Below are 27,500 nucleotides of genomic sequence, written 5' to 3'. Positions count from 1 at the left end.
TTCTGCTTTGGGCTGTTGAATAGCTGTATGTAATTTTTTGGTTTCGGATGGTTTTGTGTATATTTGAGTGTGCATTAAATTTAGCCTGAAAGTCTATTTAGCACAGGGTGACACGGAACAGTCTGGAGGGCGTAAGCTATCAAATGAGGAGAGAACAGTATCGCATAATGTAAATTTTAGTTTCAGCCTGTTCTTTTTCATGATAAAACATCTTTTTTCATCTTCTAGATGATTTTTTGGTGCTCCATCTTGCTGACTTAGTCCGCATGGCTTTTATGGCTGCCACAGACCATAGTGACCAGCTCCGTCTCTCTGGCCTTGACACACTCTTAGTTGTTATTCGACAATTTGCAGATATTGCAGAGCCAGAGTTTCCAGGTCATGTGATTCTGGAACAGTATCAAGCCAATGTAAGCATTTTCTGTTAGAACTTTTCTGGTGTTAATAAACAACACTGATAAAAATCTATGAAACTGTTATATCACATTTTAGTGCATAAAGACTCTTCTAATGCAAGCCTTTACCACTGGTGCCCAGAAAACACATAAAGAACAAATCTGATAGCTAGCATTTTATAAAGTTTCAAGTAAAAGCAAAATGGTATACTTAAGACAGGGGCTTATATTCTTAAGGGCTGATTTTTATATTTAAAGCCTTTTTAACTTACAGGAAGTCTTTAGTAGAAGAATCTTTTACAATCTGAGTAAGCTACTCAGTAAGTTAATAATCAGACTACATACATGTCTTATCTTTATTACCTCTAGATTAGAGTGCTACATGAAACGTCCTTCAGTGGTTTTTCTACATTTAGGAAACGGCCAGGGTTTGTCCTGGTTCTTTGATCTTTGTCACTGCAGTCCAGGGATGAAAGTTAATCCTGTAACTGTCTTGTAATCTGTCTGTTGAGTGACAGGCAGTCTGTTAATGGCTACAAACAAGGAGACCCTTTACAACAGTTCTTTAGTTGGTTGGCCACCTCCATCCCTTCTTCCCTGCAAACCAAGCCAGCATGTGCATGGAACATTGCCAAAGGAAGGGGCTGATGCATTGGTGCAGATACTGTAACTCAGCCCAGAAGGGCCGAGCTCTTATGTTTCTGTGTTCTTAGAGCTGCAGGTACAAGAAACACAGTGCAGGAAAAAAAAATGGGGGACTCATTGTCCCCCACACTGGCTCTCCTCTGAGCCACCCCACCTGTCTACGTGGTGACACATGATTCTTTGCATACTCATGTCCTTGCAGAGAAACAGCCCTTCTCCAGCAAACTTCTTGAGAGATTTTGGTGTCCTGGTGTGGTTCCCTGGGGCCAGTTACTAGCTAGCTCTGCAGCAAGTGCACAGAGAGTTAAGGAGGGACGCTCCCCCCAAGGCACAGTGTGCTGCCATTACCTTTAAAAGGACCGGACAGAGAGACATAGCAGTGCCTTTGAAGCCTATTCTTAAGGAATGATTTCCAAATAATATTAAATTGATGTTTGACATATTGTGTAATTACTTGTCAGGTTGGAGCTGCTCTTAGACCAGCCTTCACTTCAGAGACACCACCCGACATCACTGCCAAAGCATGTCAGGTATGTGGGTACAAAGTCAGAGCTGAACACATGACTTTAAAAGCCAGGCACGGGGGAGACTGAGGCTCGAAGCTTGCTGTGAGTCCAAGGCCAGCCTGGGCTACATGCTAAGCTTATAGTATCGGAGTCCTCCCAACCTCTTCCTTTCCTTTTGACATTTGGGAAACTGCCCTACTTCTTACCCACAACTGCCTGGGGTCCCAGTTTGTGAGAATATGGATTCTATTTCCTGGGACAGTTTCATATCGATGGACTTGTCAGGGTTCAGTTCCTATTACAGATACTGCCACAGCTGGGTGTTGTGGCACAGGCCTTTGATCCCAGCGTTCAGGAGGCAGAGGCAGGTGGATCTCTGTGAGTTTGAGGCCATCCTGTCCAACAGATTAAATTCTAGGACAGGCAAGGATAAAACCCTGTCCTGAAAAAACAAAAAATAAAATATAATAAAAGTCCTGCCACAATGAGCTGTCACCCTGCAGAGATCCTTTCACTGGATGCAGGCATGTCTGTAGGGTAAATTCCTCTCAGTTGGTAGGTAAAGGGTCTATTAGAGTAATTTGACCGATAAAGCTCACACTGACAATGTGTGCAAATACCTGTTTTCCTACATCTGCAGCGTTATGAATTCCCAGACTCATAACTAAAAACTGAGTGTCAGGAGAGCACAGTCGAGTGTGTTGTACATGTCTCTGAGAGCATATGCTGCCACATCCAGCTTCCCCTTAGTTTTTTAGGGACTGGGCCTGTTGTAGCCCTGGCTGGCCTTAAACTGACCAAATCTGTCCTGAAACTCCTGCTCCTCTTGCTTCTGCCTCCCTGCTGTTGGGACAGAGACATAAACTACTGTCGTTGGCCATGCATTGCAAACTATTACTGCTGTTTTATTGTTCTTGCTTTGCTTTATGGTTCGTGTGTGTGTGCGCGCGTGTGTGTGTTTTGTTTTCTCAAGACAGGGTTTCTCTGTGTCACCTTGGCTGGCCTGGAACTTGCTCTGTAGGCCAGGCAGCAGGCTTTGAACTCACAGAGATGTGCCTAACTTCTGCTTCCCTCATGCTAGGATTAAAGGCATGAGCCGCCACTGCCTGGCTTGCTTTGTTTTTTAAATAAAATTAAGCTGTTACTAGAGGGATCATAATCTTCCTTAGAGTCTGGGAAGGCAACTGAATAGAAGAACACTTGCCTGGCATAGGTGAAATTCTGGGTCAGCCCCCCAGAACTGCAAAATATGAAAATAAAATCTTCCTTGTTCCTTGGAGTGTTTTCTGTTGAAATCAGGTCTCACTGTGTAGCTCTGTCTGACCTGGAACTCTATGTAGGCAAGAGCGGCGTCACAAAATCCACCTGCCTCTGCCTTCTGAGTGCCGGGACTAACAGCATGCACCCAGCCTCATTGGAATTTGTAATGTTAAGTCTGTGTCTTATAACTAAGTCACATTAGTTAACCACCCAGTCTCTTAATTTTAGATAATGAGATGAGATACTCAAGATTAAATACAGCTTTATGACTATGGATGCATAGTTTAGTTCACACATGCTGCTGTCTCACACTCTTTGTCTTACACAATAAAGAGCAGTGTTCGCCTGCTTCAGCCTTAGTCCCGGTTCATCTATGAAGTCCTGGCTTTTGATTCTTTTCCTGCTACATTTTATTAGTTTTCTTGGTTTTAAAAAAAAAAATTATTCCAGGACTGGAGAGCTGTTAAGAGTATTGGCTGCCCTTCTAGAGGACATGGGTTCAATTCCCATCACTTAGATGGCAGCTCACAGTTGTCTATAACTCCAGATTCAGGGGATCCAAAGCCATCATACAGATATACATGCAGGCAAAACACCAGTGCCCATAAAGTAAAAATAAATAAATCTTGTTTAAAAAATTACTTCTGTGGCTAGATTCCTAAGATTTGAGTGGGCTCTGCTAAGCTCAAAACAAGAAATACGGAATTTTTAAATCTAACCTCTGGTCTCAACCCCAGGTTTGCAGTGCTTGGATAGCAAGCGGAGTTGTCGGTGACCTCAGTGATCTCCGCAGAGTTCATCAGCTGCTTGTCTCATCGCTAACGAAGATCCAGGCTGGAAAAGAAGCCCTCAGCCAGCTGTACAGTGAAAGTGCCGCGACCATGGAGATCTTAGCTGTGCTGAAAGCCTGGGCAGAGGTCAGTGCTCTTTCGTGGACAGTGGGGACTATGGCAGCTAGTGCACACCACAAACACTGAAGGATGTACAGTAGATTGTACAGTAAGTCCTGTTGGTGGGGGAGGAACCCATATATAAGTCTATATGTGTTTGCCTGGGTTCGAACCCAGATCTTTGGGTGTGTTAGGTAAGACCTATAACACTGAGGCACACCCTGACCTACATTATTTTCGAGGCAAAGTCCTCCCATGTAGCTGAGGCTGGCGATGAAATTGTGATTCTCCTCTTCTACCTCTCAAATACTGAGGCCACCAGCTCTGTCACCGTGTTAACTAAAGAATTTCAAATGAGATTTATTTAAATATTAGTTAACATTGGCCAAACAAGTCTAAAGAGCCAAGCAGGAGTAGCCAATGAAAATGAACTCCTAGTGACTGAAGATGTGTATGTTCGTTTGTGTGTACTTTTATGTTATTTTTAACTTTTTAAAGTTAAATTTATTCAATGTGTCTGGGTGTGCTTGTGCACACACTTACACACATAGCGTACAGATGGAGGTCACAGGACAACCTGCAGGAGTGCTTGTGCACACACTTACACACCATAGCATGCATAGGGAGGTCAGAGGACATCCTGCAAGAGTTGGTTCCCTGTTATCCACCAGGTGAGTGCCTAGAACCTAACCCAGGTCTTCAGACTTAGCAGCAAGCACCCTTAACTGCTGAGCCACCTCACGAGTCCTGCTTGAATATGTTTAACATTCTTTCCTAGAAAGAATGAAGAGAAGGAAGGAAGAAAAAACGAAGAATCATGAGATGGGTCAGTGGGTAGAGGTGCTTATTTTACAAACTTGGTCACTTGATTCAATCTCTGGAACCCATGAAAAGAAGCATAGGAGAGAGTCAGCCTGACAGAGTTGCCCACTGACCTTGAGAGCATGCATGTGTACTCGGACATCACGTACGCATGCACAATACATGCACACATGATAACAATAGATAGTATCTTTATTGTTTTTCTTTTTCTTTTTGAGATGATAGTTACAGCTTTCCTCCATTCCCTTTCCTTCGACTCTCCCCTTTTCTCCTTCCCACTCTGCTTCAGATCCATAGCCTCTTTTGTTCATCATCTGGTTTTACGTGCATCTGCATTTGCAGATCCATATATGTTCCCCAGATACAACCTACTGGGTCTGTGTGATGCTCCCTGTCTGTGTTCTCGGGGCTGCCCATTTGGCAGTGGATAACCAATCGCTGTGCTCTTTGCTGAAGAGCGCCACCTCTCCCGCTCCCAGATTTTCTCAGTTCCTTAAAGAATTTTAAATTGTAAAAATACATTTTCCTATAAAGCTTTCCAGTCACGGTGCTGTTTGTAATTTCAACCTTCTTGTTTCTCATTAAACTCATTACCTTCTCTTAGTTTTTCCTCAGATCACACTGATCAACATATTCTATATAATAGAAGCCCATAGTCCTGTCTAAAGCCCTGGAGCCAAATATGTGTAGAAGTCAGAATTAGGATTGAGAGTAACACAGTGAGCGTTCTGTGCATCTGCCTAGAAGCCATGGGCAACAGCAGGAGCCCTGTAGTCAAGCACATGAGTGTATCTGTAGTAATGTATCTGAGTAGTCATACTGTGCTGTATGGAGGAAGTGAGTTCAATTTGTCTAGTTTTCCTATTGTTTTGGCTTCACACAACATATGTATTTCATAGGATTTTCATTCATTTTGTTTCAAGGTCTATGTTTTTAGGTTTTAGAGTTACAGGTAAGAGATAACACATGCCATGTATGTGGTAAGTGCTTTACCAGTCTTTAGTCCATTAATCTGTTTCAGTAAACATTTTTATTGTGGCTTAGTGGTAATTTTAATAAACATCTTTTCAGTTCATTTGCAAACTGGCTGTCTGCAGCCAAATGGTGAGGTGAATTATTAGGTTGACCTGGTGTGCTGCTATTGTAGCTGTCAAGGCTGCTGAAGTGCACAGAGGCAGGGTGTTTACCAGTATTGTCTCTGAGACATCTCAGGGGAGGTCAGTTTTATTTCTTCTAAATTTTTTTATTTAATTATTTTATGTGTATGAATGTTTTGCCAGCATGTATATGTGTATATTACATGTGTACATGGTACCTATCGAAGTCAGAATAAGGTATTTAATCTCCTGGAACTGGAGTTACAGATGGTTGCAAGCCACCAAATGGGTTCTAAGAGTTGAACCCAGGTTCTCTTCAAGAATAGCCAGTACTCTTAATTGCTGAGCTAGCTCCTGCCACAGAGAGTCTAATCTTTCTACCATCTGTATGTTTTTATACATACTTGCCTTCTTTTTTCAAATAATTTGTAACACTTTATTAATTGTGTGTGTGTGTATTATGTGTGTTTTGAATGTATGCTGCCGACGCGTATGTAGCTGATGGTAGATGTCAGAAGAGGGGGTGAGATCACTACTTACTTGCCCCACCCCAACTTGAGTAATAGACAGTATTGAGCGACCTAATGTGAGTATCGGGAATTGAACTCAGATCCTTTGGTAGAGGGCAGCATGTGCCCTTAACTCCAGAGCCATCTCTCCAGCCCCATATGCCTTCTTGATACCATAGTGCATTTGAAGATGGATATTCTCAAAGGCAAGCCTGTACCTTCAGGAAAGCATAGAACATTATATCATTTCATCAGACACAAGATTTTTCTTCTACTTGCAAACTTTTAACAGGTCTACATAATTGCTGTGCAAAGACATAAAAATTACAAGCAAACCTTGAAGACTACTGTTAATTCTGAAGACAGTATGAGAAGCGGGTCCCCTTCGGCTGCTGGTCTTCTTGATTTAGTCTGCACAGACCTAGCCACGCTAAGCAGACTCTGGCTTGCTGCACTTCAGGATTTTGCTCTCTTAACTTTGCCTGCAGAATTTGCTTCCCAGCTTCCTGTTGAAGGTAAGGAGGTAAAATAAGCTAAGTCCTAGAGTGACAGTAACTTCTATTCCAAGAGTTCACCTGTAGTTCATGATGTTCAGCTGAAACATTACCCCCCAAAACAACTTTTATTCCTGGGATAAGCAGCTAAGAGTTGCGTTATTGTAGACGACCAGAATTCTTTAGTTCCCTGGGTCACAGTCATCTGTCCTCACGATAGGATATTGCCAAATGCCTCTCCAGAGTAGCTTCAATAGCCTGAGTGCCTACCAACATGTCTGTCTCTTCTCACCTTTCCACTTTAATTTATTCTTTAACTTTTTTTTTTTTTTACCAATCTAGAGAGTAGAAGATAGTATTTTTAAATTTTCATTTAAGAGTCTTTGCTTCTCAATAGCCATTTAAGTTTCTTCTTTTGTAAATACCCTAACTTTTCTGGGATTTCTAATTTATGTTCGTTCTTTTCCTACTATTCATTAATTGCCCCCACTTCTCTTTTTTTCCATTGATCAGTTTTGGATTTGCTCTTTTTCTGCATGTGTGTAGTCTACCTATGTATCTGTGTACATGTCTGCATGTAAGTATGTATGAAGGCCAAGCCAGAAGTTGACAGCAGATGTCTGTCTTCCTTGATGACTTTTCACTTGATGGAGTGGGGAGGGGCTCTCTCCCTGAATCTAGCACTCACCATTTCAGCTAGAAATCCTACCTCCCCCTCCTGAGTGCTGGGATCATCACAGACAGTTAAGTCTGAGGATGGAGACTCCAGCCTTAGACTAGCCCAGCAGGTGCTCCCTCTAGCCATCTCCCCAGCTGCTTCTTAATTCTTTATATATAGGTTTCAATAGAGTTCCTTTGTGATGTGTGTCTTAGACATTCTTAGACTCTAAGATGTGTGTGTTTAATTAATACAGCCAGTCTCTTGTGGTTTATGTATTTCCTGACATTGTTTTTCACTTAGGATCATAAATATCTACAATATTTGTAGTTGATAAAATGAATAATAATGAAACTAGAATTTACTTTATAAGTAGTAGAGGTAGGAATCTAATTTTCAACTACAACTAATAGTCTGCTTTTGTGTCAGATAGTGGTAGCCACTCTTCATCTTCATGTCATTTCAAAATGTCTTGGCTATTACCAACTGACTCTTTGTTCTCTGATACGCTTAAGAGATTGAAAAAAAAAAAATAAAAGCAAAATATTAATGTCAGTCTTGGAACTGGGTAAATATATGTTGGTACTTCTTTTAAACACATGCACACAGTTTGTTTTAGAGCATTTCATGGTTAACTTACTAACTGGGCTGAGCAGGAGGCTTGGTTTTAAGAACCCACATGGAAAGGCCAGGCACAGTAGTGAGACATGAGCAGTAGCAATGTGGTTTCCCTGAGGCTCACTATGTCCTGTTCTCCGGCACATGCATGTGTGCATGTGTCCCACACAGAACGCTGGAAGTAGATTTTGTTAACAACCTGGTGACCTTTTTAATATCTCTGGTGGCAGGCCTCACCCAATTTCCCCAGAATGATTATCCCAAACTCTTCCCTCCGTAGACCAGTAACCATCCTTAGGGGAGGTGTCGCATGTACTTTGTGGCCTGCTGACCTCTATACTATGGTTCAGAGGCTACACTAGATTCTAGGCCTTTCAGCTTTAGAGCCTCCCCTCATGGTCACGTGTACTTTGTAAAGGAGTTCCTATGCAGTCACCCATTAAGCTTTATGGTGCACATGGGATTGGACTTGCTTGTTACCTGAAAACCTTTTCCCAAAACACACTGGGTTTCAAGTATGTTGACACTGAACCACCTGGCATCAGCCCCTCAGAGCCTGTCCCAGGTTGATGAAGTCAGTCTGGGGCGGGGGGGGGGGGGGAGAAAGGATGTGTGTGTGTAGTGCTGAGAATTGAACTTAAGGTTCATGAGCACTGGATAAGCACTGTAGCTCTGTTTTTCTGTTGTTTCTATGACATGGTATCTTGCAGGTCAAGCTGGCCTCAACTCCTTATATAACTGAGGCTGACTGGCCTTGAACTCCTGATCTTCCCCCTCCACAGTGCAGAGAGTACAGGTACCACCACACCTAACCCAGCCTTCAAATTCTTTCAGTTACATATAAATTAACCCTATGACACAACAGCCGTACTCGCAAGAGAATTCAGACATTAGTAACAGCAAATTGACAGCACAGTAGCATGAACCAGTGTCCAGAAATGTAAGGAAAAGTAAGATGAGTTACAGAAAAGCAGACTGAGAAGGTCCACAGCGTCAGACCCAAGACAGCAGAGCCTATGTGTGCTGACGAAAAGCAAACAGTACCTGCCTTGGGGTCTGGGAACTGACGGGAGAGGTGACAGATACTCACCGCGTACCAGCGGAAGAGAGCGCTGTAGTTCCTGTGACTGTTTCCTCCTCTGTAGGTGGCGCTTTCTACACAGCAGAGACCAGCCAGAGTGCGAAGCCACATTACCACAGCTCCTGGGCCCTCATCCTCCATGCTGCGGCTCTGTGGCTTGCCAGCACAGGCTTTGCTGACCCAGATGAAGGAGGTGCCAACCTCTCGAGGCCTGTAACTCCAACTTCCATGGGCCAGGGCTCGTCGTCCTCTGGAGCTGCAGTGAAGTCCCCTGAGGATATCTACACAGACAGGTTCCATCTGATTTTAGGTCAGCAAAAGAACTTACAGTGCTAGGGGGGTTTCTTGACTTGTGCCTCACTGCCTCCCTCCTGGTGGCAGTCACCTCAGTCTTTACTGGTTGTTAGTGACATCATTTATAAAACTGAGTATTATGTATATTTTTTTAATTACGAATTTTAAGTCTATAATGCTTTTACAAGTTGACTTCAGTATCAAGTCAACAAATTACAGAAATTATAATAGAAATTTAGTCCTTTTTAAAAAATTTTCATTTGGTTGGTGGCAGAAAGGGGTTATTTGAAGACAGGATCTCAGGATGTAGGCCAGGCTGGCCTGCAACTCCTGCCTCACCCTGTAAATCTGAGATTACAGAAGGATGATGCCACCACATCCAGCTTTCCATAGTTTTAATAATTTATGAGTATGTATATGTGTCTGCATATGTACATATGTAGGTGCCCACTGAGACCAGAAGAAGGCTTTGGGTCCCCTGCAACTGGAGTTATAGAAAGTTGGATGCTGGAACTGAACTCACATCCTCTAAAAGACTTATGTATGCTCTTAACCACTGAGCCGTCCTTCCAGCAGGCCATGGTTTTTGAAAGATGATTGTGCCTCTGTAGATGATCTAAATTCCTCTGTATGTATATTTAAAATGTATATATGTCTGTGTATATATATGTATATATATGTGTGTACATATATATATATGTACACACACACATATATATATACACACATAGTTTTCGTGGGTTTCCAATAGTTGCAGGTTTCAAGAATGTATGCCCAGTGGTTTTTTGGTTTGGGGGGTTTTTTTGGTTTTTTTTTTAGAAACTCAGGAGGCTGGAGAGGTAGCTCCAAGGTTAAGAACTGTCGATGTCTTCCAGAGGCCCTGAGTTCAGTTCCCAGCACAATATAAGGCAGCTCACAACCACCTGTAGTTCTCTAAGGATCCAACACATGCAGTCTTTTAATTTTAAATGTATTACTTTATTCTATGTGTGTGGTGTTTTGCTTACATGTGTATCTGCCCGCACTGACATGCCTCATGCCCACAAAAGCCAGGTGTCAGCTCCGATGAAACTGGAGTTACACTTGTTTGTAAGCTATTGTAGATGCTGGGAATCAAACCCATCCCCTCTAGAAGAGCAACAGGTGCTCCTTAACCACTGAGTCACTTCTTTTTTTTTTTTTTTTTTTTTTTTGGTTTGGTTTTTCGAGACAGGGTTTCTCTTTGTAGGCCTGGCTGTCCTGGAACTCACTCTGTAGACCAGGCTAGCCTCAAACTCTTGAACTCAGAAATCCACCTGCCTCTGTCTCCCAAGTGCTGGGATTAAAGGCGTGCACCACCACCGCCTGGCACTGAGTCACTTCTTTACCCCCTAAAATTATTTTTAATTAAAAAAAGAAGCTAGGCTGTGGTGGTGCTCAGCTTTAATTTCAGCACCAGGAAGGCAGAAGCAGGTGGATCTCTGAGTTCAAGTCCACCCTGGTCTATAGACTAAGTTCCAAGACATTGAGGGCTACATAGAGAATCTCTGTCTTGAAAAAAAAAACAAAATGAAAGAATCCAACACAAGTTCAAGGCCAACCTGGACAGTGTAAGCCCTGACACACAAACACACGCATCTAAAACTGTATTGTTTACTTGTGCTGTCTTTTGCTAAGTCAGTGTATTTCTCTTATCACAGTAGACTTATCTCACAGCCTGAACTAAGAATCTCAGAGCATCTTCTTTTTGCCTCTCCAGGAATCAGTGTAGAGTTCCTGTGCTCCCTGCGCTCAGATGCAGGCCTGGAAAGCATCACAGCTTGTCTGCACGCACTGCAGGCCCTTCTCGATGTCCCCTGGCCCCGATCGAGAATTGGCAGTGATCAGGTGATGTACTGTGTCTTGGGAGGCCTCTGTTGACCCCAAAGACCAGAAATGTATTCAGGTTACTACAGTGAACAGAACTCAGCAAAGGTCAGCCGGTCCTAGGATGTCACTGGGATCATGTCACTAGGATGACCATAACCCAGGAGCAAGCCAGCCTCTGATAGCCATATCCTCCCTGTCTTCCGCAATGAGGGAAGGGCCTGTGTTGCCTTTCCAGCACAGGAGCCATAGGTTCCGTGTGGGACCACTCCTTGTCTGTTTCTGTGAACCCCAAACTTTGCACTCATCTTTATCTTATTTTGCATTTTTCCCCAAGAGACAATGTAATAATGTATAATACTGTTCATTACAAATGTTCCTGTTGTCTGGGTTCTCTTCCTGGTCTTCAGTCTGGCTCTGGTAAAAGGATTGCTACGAAGTGCTATGCTGCCTCTAACTTCCCTCAGGAGTAAATAGGCGTTAGGCAGGTGCTGTTAGCAAGGTGTACTGCTATCCTTACTATCATCTTATCATCACTGACTCAGATTTTAAGGTAAATGGGTACTATGACCTTCTAAGCTGATTAGTACTGTCTAATTAGGTTTAAAGCATTAGTTGGGTTTTATCTGAGTTGAATTGAACTTGAAATTATAAACTATGTTGTGATTTGGGGGGGGGTTGTTTGTTTGTTTTTGTTTGTTTTTTTAGGTTGGGAGGATTTTCTTTTTTTTTTTTAAAGGTTTATTTTTATTCATGAGTACACTATAGCTGTCTTCAGACACACCTGAAGGGTACATCAGACCCCCATTACAGACGGTTGTGAGCCACCATGTGGTTGCTGGGAATTGAACTCAGGACCTCTGGAATAGCAATCAGTGCTCTTAACCGCTGAGCCATCTCTCCAGCCCGGTTGGGAGGATTTTCAAGACAGGGTCTCACTAAGTAGCTGTGGCTGACCTGGAATTCACTATGTAAACCAGGCTGGCCTTGAACTCACAAATATCCCTCTGCCTCTGAAAGGCATATGCCTCTATACCGGGATATTTTCTGTGTTTTTCAAACGGATAGTTTTTAAAGATTCTGTTTATACTTATGTATATGAATGGGTGTGTGCCTGTGTATATTTGCATATTCATGAAAGAGCCTCTAAGAGGTAATTGAGTGCTCAGAGTGAGTGCTGAGAACCAAATTCCAGGCTCCTGCAGTGACACGGGCGGCTAACTGCTATGCCATCTCTCCAACTCTCAAATGAGTATTTATTAATGGCAAACTCACTCAAATTACTTTCAGAAATGAAAGAAAGTAACCAGAATAACTAAGGAAAAAGCCACAGCGGAAGAGGTGGTCGGTGGTTAGGAGCTCCCGGTCCTCTAGCAGAGGACCCAGGTTCGGCACCCACGTGGAGCTCAAAACCATCCTTAATTCCAGTTCTAGGGGATCGGACACTCTTCTGACCTCCCCAGCACCATACATAGGTCCAGGCAAAACATTCATACATATAAAATAAAAATCAGTCAAATCTTAGAGAAAGAAAAGCAAAAATGGAGTTGGGATGCCGCAGTGTATTTTAAGGATCTACTTTAGAAGTACTTCTCCTCCAGTCTCTATTATTACAAGAAAATGTTAATATTAATCTTAGAATCTACATGTCAGCCTTTGCCTGTATCTCCAGTATCATCTCTGACGTGAATGAAAAGGATGGTCTGTGGTAGTACCACCTCTCAGCTAAACAAGCTGAGAAATGTTCTGAACTTAGTTACAATGTTACATGGTCATACACCTGAAATTCCAGCATCGTAGGGGCATAGGCAGGAGGATCAGGAGTTTGAGGTCATCCTTGGCAAGTTCGAGGCCAGGCAGGCCTACATAAGACTATCTCAAAACCAACAAAAGAAGTATTGATACATACCTTTATTGTTCTGGCAGTATACTCATCTTAAAAAAGAATTTATTAAATTCTCTCTTTTGAGTTTTTATTATGAGTGTTAACTTTGTTATTTTTACACACACACCAACAGACATAACCAAGTATAATTTCCAATAGTGTCCACTCCATGTTTTCTGACAGGACTTGGGTATTGAGTTGCTAAATGTACTACACCGAGTAATTGTGACCAGAGAGTCACCAGCCGTTCAGCTGGCTTCACTTGAAGTGGTAAGGCAGATCATCTGTGCAGCTCAGGAACACGTGAAGGAGAAAAGACGAAGTGCAGAAGGTAAATATTAACGCAGTGACAGCATCTGTTTTCATTCCAGTTCTGGAAACCAGACACTTTGTATGCAGTGGGCAAGCGCCATTCCACTAAGCAGGGCACGCAGTGCAGTGACCTCGTCATTTTCCCAAGAGTTACTCAGGGCAGCTGTTCAATCCGGATACTGTTGGAACTAGGGCAGATAGGAGTACGTACATAAAAAGTAAATACGCAGAGGTGGGCAGTGTGTGGGGGCCGGTGTGCAGCTTCTAACGGCATCAGGGCCTGGGTTCTGATCCTTGTGCCCAGCCACTGCCAGTCTGTAAGATGACAGAGTCGCTCTTGGAGCTGCTGCTCCAGATTCTCATTTATAACAGCAAGAATATGAGTTTAATCAGGCACTGTTTTAAGGCTGAAAAGATTACAAGAATTTTATTTTTTAATCCATTGTAATAAGAACTCATAGTAAAAACAACTTTAACTTGAGAGCTGCTTTTTCCTTAAGCTTTTCACACCTAAGACTTTAGCCACTAAATGCATTGCCTGTACCAGAAATGAATTGAATTGCCACCTACTTGAAGCCAAGTAAGGAGCAAGTATTTCTTAAGCACTCTTCCCTCTGTGTTTTAGTTGATGACGGAGCCTCTGAAAAGGAAACCCTGCCAGAGTTTGGTGAAGGAAAGGACACAGGAGGACTTGTTCCTGGGAAGTCTTTGGTCTTTGCCACCCTGGAACTCTGTGTCTGCATCCTCGTTAGACAACTCCCAGAACTAAACCCTAAGCTGACAGGTAGCCCAGGAGTAAAGGCTTCAAAGCCGAAGACGCTGTCAGAGGAGGGAAGTAGACTGGTCGCAGCTGCCTTGGTCATCCTTGCTGAGCTGCCTGCCGTGTGCTCTCCTGAAGGTACGCTGTGCTGTGCTGTGCTGTGCTGTGCTGTGCTGTGCTGTGCTGTGCTGTGCTGTGCTGTGCTGTGCTGTGCTGTGCTGTGCTGTGCTGTGCTGTGCTGTGCTATGCTGTGCTGTGCTGCCCTGTGCATAGGATCTTAGAGCAGCGCCTCTCAACCTTCCTGATGCTCAGTCTTCATACAGTTCCTAGGTTGTCTGACACCAACCTTAACCTGTTCCGTCGCTACTTCATAACTGATTTTGCTACTGCTGTGAATCATAATGTAAATACCTGATGTGCAGTCCACAGTAGGACCACAACCTCCAGGTTGCAAACCACTGTCCTAGAGGAAGGGAACTGGCCTAGTTGCTGATCATTTTCCCATTTGAGTACTTTCTATAATCCTGTAAGATTAGTTTTACAGTCTAATATAATTTGTTTCACCCAAAAGGTGAAAGTAAAATACCCAAACAGCAAATACGATAGACAAATGTGCTCTCAGCGATTGGCTTCTTGTTCCAGTTCTAGGCATGGAACCCAGGTTTGGAGCATGTGAGAGTGTGCCCTGACCATCTCTTTACAATACTATCTCAAGCCGACAGTATTTTAAATCAAGTAGTGCTTGGACATTTTCAGCATACAATATCTGGCAGAGAGTTCTGACTCCGTATGACAGATTTGTCGTGATGATACCCTGCTCTATTTTGGAATAACTGAAACCCATTCAGTTCTCTCATCTAGCTCTTAGGGCTCTCTAGGTGCTGCTGAATCCACTGCATCCCAGAAGGCTTCCTGCTAATCCTGTTGTTTGCAGTTGTGCATGCTTTCTGTGAGCTTATGTCACCTAATTCTGGGTCGGGTAGGCCCACTCTGCCACCCTGTGTGTTAGAGAACAGCGTTGCGGGAGTTGGGTCTTCCTTCTCTGGAGGCAGCTTCTCTCCTGTTCCTGTCACTGTAGTGCATCCTGTGGGCAGCTGGTCTGCAGGCTTCCAGGTGATTCGCCTCCCATCTTGCCATGGGGACGCTGGGATCACAGATGTTCACTGCTCTGTCCAGCCTTCGTTATGGTTCTGGGGATTGAGTTCTGTTATAGTTCCAGCTTCTACAGCAGACACTGACTGAACCAGCTTCTTAATGTTTTCTTCCTTCAGAGTTAACTCTAGTCTCACCTTATCACAGAATGTTTTCCTGGAAACCTTCTCAGAATGAGTTTTGATTGTTTGTGTACAAATACTATTTCTGTATGAAGATCTATAGTTTTCTCCAGCGTGTAAATATGTTATATGTAACTGTTGTGTATGAAAAATAAGTATGTGTGTAGGTGTGTTTTCTAATTAAAATGTGTATTTTGTATAAAATGTAGCACAGGAGCCAAGAAGACGGCTCTGTAGTAAAGTTCCTGCCACGCAAGCACAATCTCAGTGTGTAGATCCCCAGAACCACACAAAGCTGAGTGGGCCAGTGTGTACCTGTAACTTCAGTGCTGTGGTTGAGGAAGAAGGCAAAAGCAGGCAGATCTCCAGAATTCGTGAGGCAGCCAGCCAGCCAGTCAGTGAGCTCCAGGTTCAGTGAGACTCTCACAGAAAATAAGGTGGAGCCATAGAGGAAGACTCAGGGTTGACTTACACACACATCCATGCATGTGCACACACACACACACAAAGAGAACGCAATTGACCAACCTGTATATGTGCCACACACACAACAAAAGTATTTTTTTAAATCTGTCACATAGCATTGGTAAAAGTGCTTTCCACCAAGCTTGATGACCAGAGTTCAATTCCAGAACCAACATGGTAGAAGGAGAGAACTAATTCCTATAAGTCGTCTGACCTCCGTTTGCACACCATGGTATATGTGCACTCCACACAAAATAAATAAATAGGAAAGGTGTTTTATTTTATAGAACTAGCACATAAGTACACAGGATTTAATACACACTTCATGGTCAGTCAGTGTGTCGTCTTTGTTTTAGTATGTCCTAACCATCTTATGAACTCATTTTTAGCCTAATGACCTCAAGGTTTGATTTGAATGGCACCTACAATTCTTTGTTCGCACACACTGTTTTACATACATACTAAGAGCAGCAAGGAAATTAATTTATTAGAGAATTGTGTTAAATATATATATATATATGAGTTTTACTAAGCAATATCCAGGAAAAATAAATTGCTATTTTAGTTTCTTCACATTCTTTTTTGTTTTTTTCCTGATACTATAAGGCTTCCTTTTTTTGAGACAGGTACCTAACCGCTGAGCTATATCCCCGGCTCCTCTCCCTACCCCCCACCCCCTTCTTTTTAACTTATATCTTGAGACAGGATCTCACTAACTTGCTCATGTCGGTCTTGAACTTCATCTGAAGCACAGGCTGCAGAGTGATTCTGCTACCTCAGACTCAAGTAGCCTATGCCGCCAAATGTGGCTTACACATTAACATTAAACTTATAACTCATTTCAACCCTTCAGTGGCCATGAAAATCTTATTTCTTTTTTTTTTTTTTTCTTGTTGTTTTGGTTTGGTTGATTTGTTGCTTGGACAGGTGTTACTATGTAACCTAAAATGTCCTCCAACTTGGTATCCCCCTGCCCCAGCCTCCCAGATTCTTAGATCATATGTATACCCTAACATATGTATCCCCATCATACCTGGCTCTATGAAAATCATATCTCTATGATTTATTTTAATCATGTCCGTAGCCAGATGTGTCAGACCCCTGGAGCTAGAGTTACAGGCAAATGTGAGCCTCCCGACGTGGGTGCGCTGAGAACTGAACTCAGGTCTGGAAAAGCAGCAAGTGCTCTTAACTACCAAGCCATCTCCCCAGCCCTCCACGAAAACTTTGGAAATGATTTAGTATAAAATAAATTGCAATGTTAAGTAAAGTACCTGTCACTAAAGTGTGAAGATCTGAGTTTGTGTCCCCAGAGCCACTCAGAAGCCAGGAATTGTGGCATATGTCTGTGACTGTTAGCGTAGGGTCAGGAAGGAGACAGATGGCTCCCTGGAGGTCACCAGTCTAGCCAGTTAGTGACTCTGGGTTCAGTGACAGACCCTATGTCAGACAACCTGCACTCCTAGTGCTCACTATACTGCTATACATACAACAAAAATAAAAAGTGAAAAGACTTCAGACTAACTGTGGAAGAAGTACTTACCTGTAATTCTAGCTACTCAGAATTTTAAGACAGGAATATATAGCAAGATTGAGACTTTCCTGGGCTATATCCTGAGTTCAAGTCCAACCTGAGCAATTTAGTGAAAGTGTATCTCAAAATTAAAACTAAAGGAGAAGGGAAAAAGTTCCAAGGATATCTCTCAGTAGTAGCCGTGCTTACCTACCAAGAGGAAAGCCCTAGGTTCAGTCCCCAAATCAAAAGGTCTTGTAAACATATTTTAAATAAATTGAATAATAATGATACCGGCATCACACTGTGAAAATACTTAGAGCTACTGGACTGTATTCCTCAAAATGTGAAGCTAGGACTAGACTTGGAGATGCATCCTGTCATGACACTCTCCAGAGTCTGAGGCAGCAGAAGAATCAGGAGTTCAAGCCCACCCTGAATACACAGTGAGATCCTGGCTCAAAAGCAATAAAGAAACTATAACAAATAAGATAGGAAAAGCTTAGCCGGGCATGGTGATGCACTCTTGACCTGAGACTTACAAGGCAAAGGCAGATGGATCTCTGTTCATTTGAGGCCTGCCTGGTCTACAGAGTGAGTGCAGGATAGCCATACATAATACATACTGAAACCTTATTTTCAAAAAAGAACGAAAGATTAATAGGTTGCTATCAAAACCTTGATACTAGGCAATACAAGCAAAGTAACATTTCCATTACAACTATCAGAATTTGATCCAACTGTAAAAATCTTAATTGATGGGGATGATAAATTGATTGCCTTGCAAACATAAGGACCTGAGTTGGAGCCCAAGAACCATAGTTTACAAAGCTGAGCATAGTGGCACGCACTGTAGTCCCTTTACTAGGGAGGCGGAGGAGGCTGGCGCATGCTGGCTAGCCAGTCTAGGCTAACCCTCGGGCCAAAGACAGAGTTTTGTTTTAAAGAATATTTTAATTGAGTAACTGAATTCCCTCAGTAGTTATAATTTGTGAGAAATGCTCTAGAGCTTTTCTCTGGGTAGTTAGTGTTTTGGGAAAGATGAGTTGGTGTGAAGAATAAACCCCTGGCACCCGTGAAGGACACTGAGCTGTGCCCCGCAGCCTGGAGAAATGACAGCAAACACTGGAAGCCTCTGACACTGTTTTATTCCTGATGACTCAACTCTTTTTTTCTAGCTGGATTTATTTCATTTTATGTGTATATGTGTTTTTCCAGAACATATGTATGTATACTGTGTACTTTCCTGGTTCTCACAGGAATCAGAAGAGGGCATTACATCTTCTGAAGCTCTTGTTATGGTCTTTTGTGGGCCGCCCATGTGGGTGCTAGGAATCAAGTCCAAGTCCTCTGCAAGAGCAAGAGTGTTCTTCACGGATGAGCTATCTCCCCCGCCCTCCCTGATGACTTTAGAAAGTATACTTGCTCAAATGCAGAGTTTTCATTTTGTCTTGCAGGAAGCATCTCAATTCTCCCTACAATATTGTACCTTGCCATTGGGGTCCTCCGGGAGACTGCTGTGAAGTTACCTGGGGGCCAGCTATCCTCCACAGTCACAGCTTCCCTGCAAGCTCTGAAAGGAATCTTAACTTCCCCCATGGCCCGTGCAGAAAAGAGCCACGAAGCTTGGACCAGCCTCCTCCAAAGTGCATTAGCCACTGTGCTGGACTGCTGGAGCCCGGGTCAGTAAGACTGCTGGGAGGCCCTAAAGTGAGAGGCGTGCTGGGTTTGTTTCTAGTTTTGGTTTTTTGGCTAAGCAATTCTGTTGATCATATTTGGTAGTCTCACCTAGAAGAGACTATATTGTGTATTTAGCAGATATATAAAGTGTTCTCATATATCCAACATTATCCCCAACGTCTTTGTGCTATTTGTAAATGGCAAGGGAGGCAGAAGCAGATGTGTCTCTTGAGCTCCAGGCCAGCCTGGTCTACAGAGATCCAGATAGCCAGGGCTACAACTGCAAAGGAAAGGGAAAAAAAAAGAGTCTCAGAAGAGTGGCAAGCAGGCTGGGCGGTGGTGGCGCATGCCTGTAATCCCAGCACTTGGGAGGCAGAGGCAGGAGGATTTCTGAGTTCGAGGCCAGCCTGGTCTACAGAGTGAGTTCCAGGACAGCCAGGGCTATACAGAGAAACCCTGTCTCGAAAAACCAAAAAAAAAAAAAAGAAGAAGAAGAAGAGCGGCAAGCAGGGACGGTACAGATGCGAGCTAAAGGATAAAGTATAGCTGGGATGGAGAGGTAGGTACAGATAGATGACCTTGTTTTCCTGAGACAGACAGGATCTCCCTGTGTGGCCCAGCACTGCTTTAAAGTCACCCTGCTCCCTAGTGCTGCCATTACAGGTCTATGCCATCGCACCAAGACAACTCTCTGGTGGAATCCGTAGAGAGAAAAGGCAGTAGAGAATGGCTGGAGTTGGAATTACAGTGAAGAGATCAGCGGGATGAAATACATTACAGCACATTTGAATGTGTTAGCTTCTGCCGGTGTAAGGGGGGAAGAGGAGATGAAGATGGAAGAACATGTTCTCCTCATAACAAATTCTCCTTTTCTCACAGACACACAGTGGTGTTTGGCCTCAGCTGTGTATCAGCCAGGACATAGCTGTTAGACTGCTAACGTAAATCAGTAGGACCTGATCATGAGGGTACGATGTTTGCAGAGCAACAGCTTGCCTCCCAGCTGGGCCTGATGCTGCCTGTCATCCCAACACTTAGCAGTAGAAGCAAGAGTATCAGGAGGTCAAGGCCGTCCTTAGTTACATAGTGAGTTCAGGGCCAGCCTAGGCAAGCCAGGCCCTATCTCAAAAAACAAAACAACAAAAAACCTTAGTGGATTAAAACAGAAAAACGTTTGTTTCCTGTTAGTTTCTGAGGCCCAGGCCTTAACCTCTCGTGGAGTTACTAGGACACTGGCCAGGGCTACAGCTGGAGGATTAGATTCCAGGATGACTCCTGCAGACAGCTGTTGGCAGGGGGCCTGGTCTTTACTGCATGAGCCTCACACGACTCCCACTGCCGAGCAGACTTCTCATCCAGCCTCAGAAAATAAAGGGCAGTAAAGGAGCTTTAGGAGACTGCTGAGAGACCCAGGAGACATTTACCCTAGTGACATTAGAAAGTGTTTTACTAAACTAACTAGCTGACTGTGCTGCAGTTTCAAGTTGCTCTGAGTGACTAAAAATAACTTTGCTGGGGGAGAAGCAGGAGAGGCCCTGGACGCAGAGCCTGTGTTCTCTGCGTTCACACTGTCTACTGACTGTCATGGTGTGGCTTGGACAATGATTTCTGTTTCTTAGACAGTATGGCTGCCGGGGTGAAGTGTCCAAGCACCACACAGCAGTCAGGACACTGCCGTGAGGCTCACTTTGTGACCGTGTGCCAGCTCACCTGAGATAACTCAGACGGTGTCTCTGCTAGATTACAGTCATCCATAAAACGCCCTTTCACTGTGTCTCCCTCAGGTATCAGTTATCCTGGCTCACTGTCTATGGCGTTTCAGTGACTTTTTTTTTTCCTGAGGTAGGGTCTCACATAGCCCAGGCTGATGGTGAATTCTGTGGCAGAGGGCCACCTTGCATTCCAGATTCTCCTGCCTAGCCTCCCATGGGCTGGCATTACAGGCTTGAGCCACCACATCCTGCTTTCTATGGATTTTTGGTGTTTTTATGAGCATGGACCATGCTACTAGCTGACCGTAAATTCTTTGATCTCCATGTTATAGTGAAGTTGTATTTTATTGCCTAAGAGGGCTGGCTGGCACATGTGTTGTTTAAGTGCTATTGAATTGATATGACTGGTGCTACTGTTTATGTGTGTCATTTGTTTGTAAATAACAACCATTTAGTGGGCTAGGCTGCAGCTAACAGAGTACTTGTCTAACAGCCCTGGTTTCTGTCCCCAGCACTACATACACCTGGCATGGTAGCTCAGCCTCTAAGCCCAGCACTCAGAAGCTGCAGGCAAGGAAAGTCATCTACAGCCACACATCAAGTTGGAGGCCAGCCTAGGCTATTTGAAATTCTGGAGGTTTTTTGTTTGTTTGGTTTGTTTTGTGTTTTAAACCAACCACAACATTTGATCTTGGCCAAAAACCCAAGAAGCTATTTTTTAAACTTAATCAATTAATTAAAACTTAATTTAGTGAATCAAGTTTACTACTCTTTCTCATTTTGTTTTGTCAGTCTGTCCGTCTTTCTATTCGTTTGTTTGTTTTTTTAAGATAGGGTTTCTCTGTATAGCCTTGGATGTCCTAGAACTCTGTACCAGGCTGGCCTCGAACTCACAGATACCCACCTGCCTCTGCCTCCCAAGTGTTTGATTAAAAGCATGTGCCACCACTACCCAGCGTTACCCTTTCAAAATTACTGGTTTTTCATAGCTACTTCATTAAAACATTTAATTAGAATATTTATTGTAACTAATCCTTGAGAAAATGGCGTGGTGGAGTACTTGCCTAGTCCATGCGAGGCTCAGGCCTCTCGGGTGTGTGTGCTGGGAGTGGACTAACACACATGTGGGACTTTAAGCACACAGGCATGCACCACGACTGTCCGGCTGCCCTCTGGGGTTCTTAAGAGTCTGTGTCTGCAGGGAAGAGATGTTGCTAGCCAAACTAAAGCCAGCCTCACACAGAGACGTGAAGCAGTAAGTAAAGCCAGCCTCACACAGAGACATGAAGCAGTAAGTACAAGCCCCCCGACTGTCGTGTCTCTACAGCTGATGGAGTGCACCAAGAACTTGATGAAGTCAGTCTGCTCACTGCCGTCACAGTGTTTATTTTGTCTACCAGTCCAGAAGTGACAACCGTGCCCTGCCTTCAGAACCGCTGCATTGAAAAATTTAAAGCTGCCCTGGAGAGCAAAGACTCTGTGGTAAATGTCTTTTAGCAGAGAGCTATTTGCAGTAGGAACCTGTTGAGACGTGTTGCCTTTATGATACATACACCGCCCTTCTTTGTGATCTCAATTTCTATGACAAAAAGTATCCAGGGACTGGATTGTGGTTCAGTAGGTAGTGTGCCCACCTAGCATACACAAGACTCTGGGCTTGATACCCAGCACTCTACAAGCCTAGCATGGTAGTGTGGGTCTGTAATACCAGCACTAAGGGGTAGAGATAGAAATCACAAGTGAATTAAGACCATCCTAAGCTACATGAGACTCTGTCTCCAAAAACAAAAAGGTAAAACAATACTAAATTTTTAAATGAGAGCTTCTTAAAATTGATGTAACGCTCCAGGAGTGATATGTCTGCGTCTAATCCCAGCACTGGAGATGCAAAGATAGGAGAAATGCCCATGAGCACAAGGCTAGCCCTGAGCACAAGGCTAGCCCATCCACATAGTATGTTTCAGGTCAACCCAGGACTACATAACGAAAACAGTCAAAAAAAAAAAAAAAACTGTAGAACTGGAGAGATGGTTCGACAGTTAACAGCACTTCCTACCAGAGGACCAATGTTCAGCTTCTAGTACTCACATTGGATAGCTTACAGCCAGCTGGACCTCCAGCTCCAGGAGGTCTGATCCCCTCTTCTGGTCTCTGTGGACACTCCACTCAGGTACCTGTGTCCACACAAATACAGAAGCACACACATACACATAATGTATTAACAAAATCATTGATACGACATGGGATTTTTATGATAATTTGTGCATTTTCTTTAAAGAAAAAAAATACAATAAGGAATAGCAGATTAGGTTAGGCTAGATGAAATGTGTGTTTTCTCCTATGTCACGAAATGAGTTTGGAGCCCATACTCTGAAACATTTCTTACTTCCAGTGACGCTGGAACCAAATTTTCTCAGGGGGAAAAAATAATACTGAAGTTCAAAATACTATTCCAGTTTAAGGAGGTGACGTATGCATGTGGTGTGTAATTGTTTTCCTTTATCCTTTTGTCCAAGGTCATTGGCTACCTGCCCAAGTTGTATAGCAGGCTCCATCCAAGTGGCAGCTGTGACAAGTCCTGGCACATCTTAGTGTGGGCCAGATGTAGTCTTTAAAACCTGTAGACCGTGACGTGAATCAAATGTGTAGAATTTCCTGTAAAACTTTTTGTTTAATTGTTGGGGTTCGTCTTTAATGTGACTGCCAGTTTTACACAGTATAGAGACACCTGAGAAGAGTGGTTCAGAGGCCGAACCCCCTCCCTCCCGCTGGGCTGAGCTCCTCCATGCGGCTCCACACTGCTGCAGCCACTGTTTTATGGAATGCCCATTGGTACTAGGACTTCCAAAACTAAGGAGAACTAGAGTAAATGTAAACCTTTGCCACTTTAACTGCAAAGAGTTTGCAAGAACATTTGTTCTTTGTGTCTCTTTGTTCTAGGAGCTTTTTAAATTTACTCTTTCTTCTCATCTTGCTGGGTTAGGTACAAATGAAGACCTGTCAGCTCCTCCACTCCATTTTTCAGTACCCAAAGCCGGCCATTTCCTACCCGTACATTTACTCCTTAGCGTCTTCTATTGTGGAACGGCTGCAGGAAATAGACAGGAGGAAACCTGAAGATGCCACCGAGCTGCAGCTCTGTCAAGAAGGAATAAAGCTCTTGGAAGCCTTGGTCACCATTGCGGATGAAGAACACCGTGAGTGTCAGCACCAAGCCCTGCTCTCTCTCCAGTGTCTGTAACCACATGGTGTCTGTTTCCCTTTCATCAGAAGGCCCTTATGAGAGGCCACAGTGGTGTCTGCCAAAGGCTGCTCCTCAAGCACCTTGGGCAGCAGGATCTCTTGGGGCTAAGTGCTTGTCAGGACCCTGACTCAAAAACAAGCAAACAAAATAGATTGCCAGGGGCAGTGGCACACTTCCATAATTCCAGCATTCCTGCCCCGGAGACTAGACAGTCACCATGAGTTTGAGGCCCACCTGGGCAACACAGTGAGACTGTCTTCAAAAGCAAGAAGACAGGGAAGTGTCATGGACCCAACCTAGATGAAGAGCAGCTACAGACCTAACAGCTGCTGAGAGAGGACACTTTGGTCTTCCCAGTGCTTAGTTACTCGATAGCAAGTGGTCAGCTCTAAAAATTAAACTGACTCAGCAGTCTGTATTTCTAGATGTATTCTTGTGGGTACTTGCACACATCAATAAAAAATAATAAAGAGGCCATGAATTTGAGAAAGAATGGGGGATGTGGGAGGGACTAGGAGAAGGGAGAAGTGATATAAATAGAGTAGACATATGCAGTTTTTAAATTAATTTTAGAAAAGAAAAGAAAAAGAGGGAGCTGGAGAGATGGCTCAGCTATTAAGAGCATTGCCTACTTCTCCAGAGGTCCTGAATTCAAGTCTCAGCAACCACACAGTGGCTCACAACCATCTGTAATGAGATCTGGCTGTGCTTTTCTGGTGTGCAGGCATACATGTAGGCAGAACACTATACATAGTAAATAAATCAATCTTTCTCTTAAAAAGACATGGGGGTGTGGGGGGTGGCACACTCCTTTAATCCTGGCACTCAAGAGGCAGAGATAGGTGGAATCTGTGAGTTTGAGGGCAGCTAGGGCTTTATCCAGAGAAAGCCTGTCTTGAAAAGCAGGAAAGAACAAGAGAACTGCAGAGATAGCTCAGCCAATAAACATCTTGCCTTAGAAGCACTAGTACCTGAGTTTGATCATTCAGATGCTGTAATTCCAGTACTCAGGAGGTGAGACAGGAGAATAACAAGCTTTAACGTCACCTCAGTGAATTCGGGGATAGGTTAACCCTAAGAAAAGAAACAGCTGGGTGATATGGAGGTGATGCTTGCTTGTCCCAATGCCAAGGAGTCAGAAGCAAGTGATTCCTGGGGCTTCCTGTCCAGCCTAGCTTACATGTGGGCTCTGGATGAGAACGGGGACACACACACACACACACTCGATAAACAGCTTTGATGTTAATCCCAGATACTGGTAATACAGTGTGAGAAGAGATGAGGGTGAGTTTCTCCCCAAGTGAAGAATTTACTCAAAGTTCTGTCCTCCCTGAACCCTGCCCTCTCTCGCCCTAGGCTCTCAGCTGGTGGCCTGCCTCCTGCCCATCCTCATTTCCTTCCTTTTGGATGAGACTGCTCTGGGATCAGCAACTTCAGTAACAAGAAGTCTGCACGACTTTGCTTTGCAAAATCTCATGCAGATTGGGCCCCGGTATTCCTCAGTGTTTAAGAGTGTCATGGCTTCTTCCCCGGCCCTGAAGGCTCGGCTGGAGGCTGCTGTGAAAGGCAATCAGGAAAGTGTCCGAGTGGATCTGCCTTCCAAGCATGCCAAGAACCTGGCGAGGAACTCAAGCATCCAATTAAAGACCAACTTCCTGTGAGCTGCTCCTCTAGAACACTGAGTACCTGATGTAACACTTGATGTCTCCTTGCTTTGGGGACAAAAGTGAAACTTGAGGCACAAGTGCACTTGGAGATCCTGTCAATTGCTCTAGTTTCAGGAGTGACTGAAACTTAACATTCTTGGTAATTTTGGCTTGCTTTTGTTTCCATTTACTGAGACCATGGAACTGTCAGAATTCTTGCCAGGCATTTCAAGAAAGTGCCAAAGATCCAAATGTACTAAGCAATCCAGTGCTTTGAAAATGAAGGGATTTCCTCTAACGGTCCGTATGTTCAACTCAGAGAGAGACATCAGAGTGTCTGCACTTACACCACACCCCACCTTCTGTGTGAGATCTGCCTTATTCGGTGGTAGTATCAAACTCTGTTGCATTTCTTAAGCAACGTCAGTGATTAGAGCAGGGAAGGGTGGCACTCACCTGAGGAGACTGAGACAGGATGATCGTCAGAGTTCCAACCAGCCTGGTTACAGAGTGAGTTCCAGACCAGCTCTGACTGCATCATAAGACTTCTCTCAAAAACCAAATTAACAAGCAAACTAATTAACAGTAATAATGCCAACAATAAATAAGTGATTGGAACTCTAGGATCTAGACCTAAGTCAGGCAGTGGTGGCCCATGACTCTAATCCCATCACTCGGGAGGCAGAGGCAGGTGGATCTCTGTGAGGCTAGCCTGGTCTACAGAGTGAGTTCCAGGACAGCCAGGGCTACACAGAGAAACCCTGTCTCAAACAAACAAAGAACCAGATCTAGAATTACCCAACTTATAAGAGAGACAGCTTCCGCCCTACTGTGTGGCTTGAGGCTGTGGTCTCACAGATCACGACTATATCTTCTAAGTGAGTTCATGCTGAGTTCTCACGGAATGCTTTTATGTAGAATGGAAGATCTCCCCCCTCCATTCATCTACCAGATGGATTTTCTGTTACCTCTGTTCCTTTTGTTTGTTTTTATTTGTGGAAATCATTCATATTGAAAGCTTAATATAGACTCATGTCTGTATCGATATGGGATTATACAAATGTCAAATTTAATACAGCAAATGCAGAACTTCAGTGAATACAAATACTTTTTTAACACAGAATGTATTTTAATATGAAAATATAATGATAAAGTCATACTGGTAGAAAATATTTTTGGCTATGTTTACAATCATTTTCCCTCCACTTCAGTATTGTACTGTGTGAATTGACCACTATAGCAAAATGATGCAGCTTCCTGTTCAAATTTACAAACTGCAGGGACAGAGGTGTGGTCAGAATTGAGAAAAACTGATTAGACCAGGAGCCACATGGTGGACTCTGTTTTATTATGTCTGTATGTAGATATTCTTGCAAAGCATTCAGAGTGGAAAACATTTGGCAAACTCTAACACTACAATCAACTTTTCTATCTTATATAAATAAAGCTAATTTTCTTTAATGTTCTTGTATTTTGAAGTATTCATCCAGGAAAGGTGGCCAGTTTTTCTCTGAGGTTCACAACAGTCCCGCTTTAACTTGGCTTTGGTTCTTGGGAGCATTCTCAGCAGTGATTTAGGGTTGTCTTCCTAGAGGCCTTGAATATATGTTTCCTGTTGTTCTCATCTAAAATGCCCTTTCTTCTCCCTAGTTCTTTCTGTGAATTCCATCTCCTTCCAGGCCTGGGCTAAGTCTTGCTAACATGTTATACTCTTGACCTACCAAATTTAACTTGTGCCTTATTCTACTGCGTTGCTGTAGTCACTGCCACAATGTAATGCCTAATGTGTCCATCAGTCCAGTGTACTGTCATCTTACCTCCCTTGTAGACAGCTTCCTCAAAGGGAGAGAGTGTGTCCAATAATCTCGCCTCTATGCCATCAACTGTGTTCCTAA

General features: G+C 43.6%; 1 protein-coding gene across 2 annotated transcripts in view; it reads left to right on the top strand.

The window, feature by feature from the left end:
* The window catches only part of Heatr5a (HEAT repeat containing 5A), a 98,476-nt gene extending 71,410 nt beyond the window's left edge, over positions 1-27,066 (top strand). For both annotated transcript variants that reach the window (XM_028757465.1, XM_028757464.1), the window contains exons 25-36: positions 229-410; positions 1,502-1,570; positions 3,544-3,723; positions 6,417-6,639; positions 9,040-9,285; positions 11,008-11,135; positions 13,183-13,330; positions 13,937-14,209; positions 18,781-19,005; positions 22,043-22,197; positions 23,699-23,912; positions 25,316-27,066. In XM_028757465.1, the coding sequence (XP_028613298.1) occupies positions 229-410; positions 1,502-1,570; positions 3,544-3,723; positions 6,417-6,639; positions 9,040-9,285; positions 11,008-11,135; positions 13,183-13,330; positions 13,937-14,209; positions 18,781-19,005; positions 22,043-22,197; positions 23,699-23,912; positions 25,316-25,620 (2,348 nt within the window). In that variant the 3' untranslated portion in view covers positions 25,621-27,066. The remainder of the gene's footprint in view (positions 1-228; positions 411-1,501; positions 1,571-3,543; positions 3,724-6,416; positions 6,640-9,039; positions 9,286-11,007; positions 11,136-13,182; positions 13,331-13,936; positions 14,210-18,780; positions 19,006-22,042; positions 22,198-23,698; positions 23,913-25,315) is intronic.
* The last annotated feature ends 434 nt before the right edge of the window (positions 27,067-27,500 follow it).

Source organism: Grammomys surdaster, unplaced genomic scaffold (assembly GCF_004785775.1).
Source record: "Grammomys surdaster isolate TR1022 unplaced genomic scaffold, NIH_TR_1.0 126163, whole genome shotgun sequence".
Classification (NCBI taxonomy): domain Eukaryota; kingdom Metazoa; phylum Chordata; class Mammalia; order Rodentia; family Muridae; genus Grammomys; species Grammomys surdaster.
Note: the sequence above shows the minus strand (reverse complement) of the source record. Positions and strands in the feature narration are given on the sequence as shown.